The sequence below is a fragment of the Arachis ipaensis genome, chromosome B10 (genome assembly GCF_000816755.2).
Source record: "Arachis ipaensis cultivar K30076 chromosome B10, Araip1.1, whole genome shotgun sequence".
NCBI lineage: Eukaryota > Viridiplantae > Streptophyta > Magnoliopsida > Fabales > Fabaceae > Arachis > Arachis ipaensis.
Genome location: NC_029794.2, coordinates 132,928,047 through 132,936,163, shown reverse-complemented (window position 1 = coordinate 132,936,163; position 8,117 = coordinate 132,928,047). Strand labels below are relative to the sequence as shown.

The window sequence follows — 8,117 nt, the reverse complement described above, 5'->3', positions numbered from 1 at the left end:
ATATTTTAAAATTAATGACTTAAAAATAAAAAATTAAAAATAATAAAAATTGTTTAGAGTAGCAATTATATTTTTTTTATTGTCCAAATTTTGCTCGCAACTAAACTACATTGAAAAATTTTCTACTTCAATTTTGTTAGCAGTGGATATGAAATTAAAGTTAAAAAAATATCCTTTTCTAATTTCAATTATACTGACGCAAAAATAAAAAATTAGACGTAAAATATTCAATAGTTACATTTTTATTTAAAATAGTATATATGTAATTTTTTATTTATTTTAAAGAAAGTCTTAACTAGTGTCAACATTCTTATTAGAGAAAGTATAGAAGAACAACGTTTTTTTTTTTAAATGTAAACAATAGTTTAAAAAAAAGTTAATTTTAATTTAAAATTCAAATTTTAAATTAATTAGATATAATCTTTGTTTTGAATGGTTAGTGAACCTGAAATGGGACCCGTTGTTCACGTCACTCATTATTCACCTAGAGGAAAACTCCAAGCAAGGTAATTCAACAATATTTATAGCATGTGATACATGAAAATTTTTTAAAATACCAAAAAACAAAATACATGAATGCAAAAGAATGTACCAACATAAATCTTCCAAGAAGGAAAAATAATGGCAAAGAGATTAGAGTGGCTATTGATGAATTAAACCCCAATAATAAGGAGCTGCTGTCAACTAATGGAGAAGGTTAGTGAATGCAAGTGGACAGACTATGGCATTCTTCAATATTGTCTTCATCATCATCTTAATTCATTCCCTTTTCATTGTTTAACCATTTAAATATTCTGAATTCCCTATACTTTTCAATTGTGAATTTTTGGCACTCTTATTTCACTACAAATATAACCTTCCAGACCATGAACATGAAATTCTAAATCTTCAAAAGGGTAGGTTCCAGAAAAACAAACAAGGTATTATTTTACAATTTACAATGCAATGGTTATGTGAATGTGACACACTGACAGAATATGTTGACTTGATTTCTCTTGATTTCTCGACAGAAGGACTATAATCAATATGATGATGATCAATATTATGATGCCAAATTGCCAATGAATGTGGACTTCCGGAATTCTTCTGGTGCTTCCTTGCAAACTGCAACTGCTGGACCCACCGCAGACATACGAATTCACTCTTGCCACGTGGCACTCTATGTCATGGAGTTGCTTACCTTGTGATTGGACCAAAACAGCCATGTCCAAGAACACTTGATGAAGTTCATTGGGGCTCCTCTCTATATCAATCAATGTGTCATGCCGCTCTTGAATCTCTTGGATTGTGTCCATGATTATCCCTGGTTGCTCAGTTGCTTTCTGAAAGAAAGTTTCAACCACCACATACAAATTTTCATATTTTGAGTAATCAAAGTTATTCCAACCTATAAAGTATATATTCCTTCCCAGGGAATATGTAAAATTTCATGAAAAAAAAAAGGAAATCGTTAGTTCAGCCATCCATACCACTTTTGTCATCAGATTTTTTAACCACTTGTATGAAAGCAATCATGGTGAGAATTTCATTCTGTGTTGCAGTTATTATCATTGTCTTGTTTCTCAGAATTCCTCTCCGTTACAATGATTGAATGTCTTATGTCAGTGATGCATCAAAAGCAAAACCGTAACTGCAGAAGTTATCTCTTGTTGGAAAAGCTGTATGAATGATACAAGACATTAATAACAATGAAGAATGAAAAACCAGTGACTGGGCAACACAGAATAATGTTGAGCGAGACAAAAACAATTACCTGTTGAAGTTGTTGGATTACCAAATCCATCTTCCACCAACTTGAATGGCGGGGATGTGGGAAATTTTGGGCCAAACCTGCGGGTCCTTCATCTCACACCGTTTACCCAACAAAGGGCTTCCATCGATGATGAGTCGTACTAGAGAGGCAGGCAGCTTTTCTCCGTCAATGTTCTCCAAATTGAAACAACAATAAATAGATAATTGTTGGAGAGAGGTGAGGTGGGCAAGTCCCTTGCATTCCAACATCTTCACACTTGTGATGCCGATCAGTTTGAGAGACTCAAGGGTGGCAGGCAACCAACCTTCCTTTGGAAGAGACTTCACACTCTCATTTTCACCTTCAATACAAAGATGAGTAACCCCATGAAATTGCGATGCTGCACCGCTGAGTAGTTTCTCGCAGTAGCTGATGGTAAGAGATCTCAAGCTACGGTGTGGATCCTCTGTAGCAGACAAATCAATCTCTGGGCAACCAAGTAATCCTAGATCTTCTAGCTGAGGTGATGCCATCCATTGCGTCTTGAGGGATTTCAAACTCCCACAATTCTCTATCTCTAAATAAGGGAGACATGAAAGAGAGCGTGACACCACAAGAGACTCCATCTTTTCACACTTGCTGATTTCAACACGCCCGAGATTTGGAAAAGAATCCAGGGAGAAGGATGGAACCGAATCACAGCTGTTATGTATCATTAGTTTATGCAATGAGTGGTGTTGGCCTTCCATTTGGAATTCTAATTTTTTGCAATCCAATATCGTCAGCTCTTGTAGGGATGCGGGAATACTACCAACTGGAAACAATACGTGGGATGAACAACCTGAGATGGATAAAGATCTGAGGCAAGTGAGTTTGGTTTGCGTAATGGCCTCCATCACCGACTCCACTTGATGTTTTCCCGTAATTGATAGAATATCCAGCAAAGGAGCTAGTTCCCCAATTCTCACTTCATTGCTTCCTTCTATGCGTAAAGAGGTAATCGCAGGAGCTCTTGGAACACAACAACTGAGCTGCTCGCAATTCTGAATAGTAAGTGACCGCAAAGATGGTAGTTGATTTGGCAAATCTCCTCTCAACATGGGACAATCCCATATGATAAGCTCCCTAAGTCGAGGAAATGCATTGAACTCCAATGAACGCCATTCCTCCCAGCAAGACATTGAGTAAAATCTAAGAGTTTCAAGCATTGGAAATGGAGTCTCCAGACAAGATTCATAATTTCGGTAAAACTCATCCCCCACAATAGCAAGCCGTTCAAACTTTGAAATTTCCAGGTGCTTCAAAGAGGGCAACTGTCCAAGTGAAGGAAGCATACAACAATTCTTGAAATAACCCGGAAAAAAACCGCCCAGTGTTATTTGGGTAATGTTGTGGTAAGAACAATGTCCCAACCAATCTGGAAATGTTGTACCCCTGTAACCCCAAATTTGAAGTTGTTTCAAATTACTATGAGGTTGTAACTTTTCAAGTATATCTCTTTCAATTTGTGAATCAACTGTATTCTCATATTCATCTGGCGACCACTCCAAGAACAAACATTCAATGCCATCCTTATCAAACATTCTTGCCTCCAATGCTTCGCTGCTATTGACCACATTTTCCAATTTGTCAATGAAAATTGTTTGGTGTAGATTTGCAAGTGCTCCCAATTCATTAATCTTGTTCCCTTCACGCTTCCCGACAACATACTTGCTTAAAACCTGCAAACTTGTCAATTTGCTCATGCCTTCCGGCATCTCATGCAAACCAGTCCCGCTAATATCAAGGTAACGCAAGTTTGTAAGATCTTTCATGCTAACAGGAAGGGTTTTTAGTTTCCGACATCCAACCAGCTTCAATGTTTGTAAATTGTACAAGTTGCAAAGCGTATCGGGCAATGTCATGATGTAGGTCCAAGACAAATCCAAGTAACGCAAATGAATCAACTCGCCTATTGAATCAGGCAATGACTCAAGAGGAAAGCAATTGAACGACAAAGCCCTCAGGTACTTCAACTTTGACAACAAGATACAAGGTGCATTTTCCATGTTAAATGGAATCTGTGAATTCAAATTGAGTCCAAGAAATGTCCTTGTGTGTTTTATTCGGTCACAAACTCCCAAAAGTTTTGAGATTGGATAATTGCCTTTGGCATTATGTGACAAACGACGAGTTTTAATATCAAGCTCAACTGCATTCTCAAGCTCTTCAGCTCTGAAATAGAATTCTCCAGCAAATATCATTGCCAAATCATGCACGAGATCATGCATCACAAACTTGTTTTCATGAATCTTATGAGGTTGGAAAAATGATCTTGCAATCAATTCATCAAAATATTCATCACCAACTTCTTCTGGAGTCTTTTTTCCTGCTGGTTGCAAGAAATTCTCTGCCATCCATAACAATATCAATTCATCTTTGCTAAATTCATAGTCTTTGGGATATAAAGAACAATAAACAAAGCACTCCTTTAAATTCGAAGGAAGATAGTAATAACTGATTCTTAACGCAGGAACAACCTTTATCTTATCATCGGAGAGTTCCCAGATCTCACTCTTCAATAAATGATTCCAATACTTGATATCAGAATTTCCACGCAATAAGCCTCCAAGGGATTGAGCTGCCAAGGGCAATCCATCACACTTCTTTACAAGATCTCTGCCAACTTTTTTCAAGGTTGGATTCTCCATAGAACCAGTTGAGAGACGTGCATGTTTTGAAAACACCAACCAACAATCTTCCTCAGACAATAAGCTCAGTTCATAAGGTGAAACAGTTTGCACCACAGAAGCCACTCTTTTACTTCTAGTTGTTATGAGAATTTTACTTCCCTTGACCCCATTTCGAAAAGGTTTTAGAAGTTTATCCCAATCTTCGTAACTTTCACTCCATACATCGTCCAAGACCACAAAGAACTTTTTCCTTGACAACTTTTCTTTTAAATCATGCTGAAGCAAATTCAAATCCGTCAAGCTGCAAAAACTTGAAGTTATTGCCTCGATTATAGTCTTCGTAACCTTGAAAACATCAAACTCTTCTGACACACAAATCCAAGCTTGAAAATCAAAATTCTCCTTCACTTTGTCATCCTGATAAACCAATTGGGCCAAAGTAGTCTTTCCTATCCCACCCATGCCCACAATGGGAATCACAGATACATCACTATGACCACCAGTATCATCATCACCATTATCATCCAACAAGAGTTTTACTATGGCCTCCTTGTCTTCTTCCCTGCCACATACATCAGATGTTTCAACTAGAGATGTAGTGATCCTCCATGACATGTTCTCCTTAGGAATCTCTCTGAGACCAAGAGTGTCTTTTTGAATCACAAGAGACTCTATCCTATCAATGACTTCCTCCATCCTGTTTGCTACATCCCTATCTTGCAAATTGAGAAAACGAGAGAGGAAGGTACCTGGATCCTTCTGAGTGGCAGCTTTGGTGAAGACTTCATCGAGCAAGTCATCAGCAACATACATGGCATGTTTGAGACTATCAAGCCAGTCCTTGACAGGTCTGTCCTTGATCTGCTTCTGCTCAGCATCAATGAGAAAGGCTTGAACAGCAAAAAGATTAGTCTTCAACCTTTCAATCAGGTTCTGAGTAAGCTTCTTCCCTTTGATCCAGTTAACAACTTCAGGAGAGGACATCCTGTCAAAAACAACACTAAGAACGGAAGACAAAACAGCTTCTGCAGCCATGTTTCTGAAGAGAAGTGATCAGATCTGAAGGAACAAATGGTAAGAAGGGGGTTGACTTCTGGTTGACTGGTTGTAGTAGTTTGTGGTAGTGCCTTAACTGTGATCTGTGTTGAGTAGCTAAATGTGTTAGGTGTTGAATATTTTTGTAATAAAATAAAATGATTTCATGCTCTTATTGGTCTTTGAGAGATTGTTCAAATGGCATCCTATATAGTTTTGATGTATTCACTTGTCATATTAATCTTTTGTAAACAAGATTAATTTTTTTTAAAATAAAAAATATAAAGTATGTTTTAAATAAATCGTGATAATATTTAGATATTTTATTGATATTAAAATATAATATCTTATTTTAATTATATAAAATATTTAAAATATTTTTTTTAATAAATAATAATATATATTATTTCTAAACTCATTTCAAGAATACATGTTAAAAATAAAATTGGACACACTGATATACATGATGGTATTTAGGTGTGTCCAAGTATGTTCCAAGTATTTCCAAAGAAGAATTTCAGAGAAATGCTAAGGACATCGAAATTTATTGTTTTTGGCTATCAGCTTAATGTTTAAAAGTATGAGATCAAATATATTGTATAATTTTTTCATCACATATTTTAACAATTTTTAGTACATATCTATAATGTACTAAAAATTATACAATGATATTAAGTATTTTTAAAATATAAAATATTTTTAAATAAATTACAATGATATTTTGATATTTTATTGATATTAAAATATAAAATATTTTTTTAACTATTCTTAATGCCTTCTTTTAATTATATAAAGTATTTAAAATATTTTTTTAATAAATAATAATATATATTATTTCCAAACTCATTTTAAGAATACATGTTAAGAATAAAATTGGATACACTGATACACGTGATGTATTTAGGTGTATCCAAGTGTGTTCCAAATATTTCCGGAGAAGAATTTCAGAGAAATGCTAGGGGCATCGAATTTATTGTCTTTTGTCATCAACTCAATATTTAAAAGTATGAGATAAAATATGTTATTGTATTGAAGAATTAGATACAGTTGGACATCGAACAAGTATTAAAATGTATCCAATACGCGGACACGACAACTAAGCAAAGTAGAGAAAGTAGAGAAAGTAGAGAGAGGAGAGAAAGTAGAGAACCGCTGCCTCTGGAGTCTGAAGCTGCTGCCATCGTTGTTATTGCGTTGTGTTCCTCACTGTTCACCCTCACTTTCCTGACCCCCTCATCCTTCTCACCACTCTGCAACCCATTTTCTCCCTTCCTTCGAATTCATTTTGTTAACTAAGCTTTGCACACCAAATGTTTGATGGTTTTCTTGCTATTTTATCAGTTAGTGTCTGTGTAAACTAAGTGAGTGGGTAGTGGTGTCCTATCTGCAAGATTGATTTTTTTGTTATTTTTACTTCCAAAACAATTGGGAAATTGTTCTTGCATTCTCACTTACTGGGATATTCAAACATTCTTCCTTACACCCGATATATTTCGTTGTGTCTTTACTTCCTTAAAATTATCATATTAAAATAACAATAATACTTTCTTTTTGGATTTCAATACTGTGGAAGATTTGAAAGCAGTTCATGAAATTTCTTGAAAGCTTTTAAGGTCATAAAATTCCAAAATTCCACGCTTCGGTTTGAAACCGGTCAGTTACTTCTTCAAATTTTGTCTTGAAGTCTTGCATTTCAGGGTAAATACAATCTGGTGTATCTGCTGTTCATGGAGTTGAAAAAATCTTGTACAACTATAGTGATAGTTAATAATAATAGCTTTACCCTCTCTATGGTTCTTCTTTTTGAAGTGTTCCAAGTTCCAACTAAAATGTGATATGTATGAGCAATGACATTAATTATACAAGTTTTAATGTAATGGTTTGTTGGTTTCAGATTCAACTGCACTTCCAAAAGAATTGGTTGTGCAGTCCGTGTTTTGATACACCATCTTTAAGTTTCTATTTAGGTATATTCTTTTCTTTCTCTGTGCGTTATTCTTCCTATTTGTATTAGGCTCTTTCTCTATTACCCGATGATAATTTTCATTTACAGGGAGACTCTAAATGCACCTGGATGTGAAGCCATCCACATCACTGATTCCTCTGTATTTCAGTTGTGGTACTCATCTTTTCTAAGGTGGAAAACAATAATAATAAATAAATGCATGAAACAAAAAGAAAGAAAGAAAGAAAGAGTGAAGGCGAAACCTGCTTGCCAAGCTGAACCATGTTATCAGCGAGTCTGCAAACCTCTTTAGCCTGGAAACAGAGAGAAGAGAGTGTCTATACGAAAATGAAATGAAATTGAAATTGAAATTGAAATGGGAAGAAAGAGGGACCTTGGGAACAGTGGTTTCGATGCGGTCGTGCTTGATGAGCTGGGAGACCATGGTTCTGAGCATGGACATTCGGTGACCGGTGGGTCGACCTAGTCTCCGGAACTTAGTCATATTAGTCATATTCGCACCACCGTTACTTCTATTCTCAGATTGGGAATCACGGAGCAAAAGACAGAGGGGCACGGTTCTGATCTCGATTTGGGCTTCAATTCAATGTTACTTCTACTCTGTGAGTCTGAGATTGGAGCTTTCACTTTTGAAATCACGGTTCAGGTTTAGTTCACATGTTAGTAAAATTGTTAATTTTTTAAATATATTTGTTATATATTTGTGTTTCAC

At 35.7% G+C, this 8,117-nt stretch overlaps 2 protein-coding genes across 7 annotated transcripts in view; one reads left to right on the top strand and one right to left on the bottom strand.

Moving 5' to 3' along the window:
• Nucleotides 1-1,187, top strand: part of LOC107621265 — a 4,993-nt gene extending 3,806 nt beyond the window's left edge. Inside the window, exon 4 of the mRNA XM_016323299.1 lies at nucleotides 1,011-1,187. Coding sequence (XP_016178785.1) covers nucleotides 1,011-1,187 — 177 coding nt within the window. The remainder of the gene's footprint in view (nucleotides 1-1,010) is intronic.
• On the bottom strand, nucleotides 574-8,111 carry LOC107623136 (putative disease resistance RPP13-like protein 1). Of its 6 annotated transcripts, none has more exons than XR_001616343.2 (5): nucleotides 7,779-8,111; nucleotides 7,648-7,698; nucleotides 1,754-5,543; nucleotides 1,470-1,658; nucleotides 574-1,322 (listed from the first exon to the last, which is right to left on the bottom strand). XR_001616343.2 is itself a non-coding variant. In XM_016325293.2 (4 exons), the coding sequence occupies exon 3, from the start codon at nucleotides 5,437-5,439 to the stop codon at nucleotides 1,771-1,773; it is 3,669 nt and encodes a 1,222-aa protein (XP_016180779.1). In that variant the 5' UTR covers nucleotides 5,440-5,543; nucleotides 7,648-7,698; nucleotides 7,779-8,111; the 3' UTR covers nucleotides 574-1,322; nucleotides 1,754-1,770. The 6 variants fall into 6 exon arrangements, 1 of the variants encoding a protein (XP_016180779.1); XR_001616346.2 differs by having other exon boundaries at nucleotides 1,549-1,658; XR_001616345.2 differs by having other exon boundaries at nucleotides 1,470-1,571.

Coding starts and splice junctions, on each gene's coding strand:
- LOC107623136 (XM_016325293.2), bottom strand. CDS start 5,439: ATGGCTGCAGAAGCTGTTTTGTCTTCCGTTCTTAGTGTTGTTTTTGAC.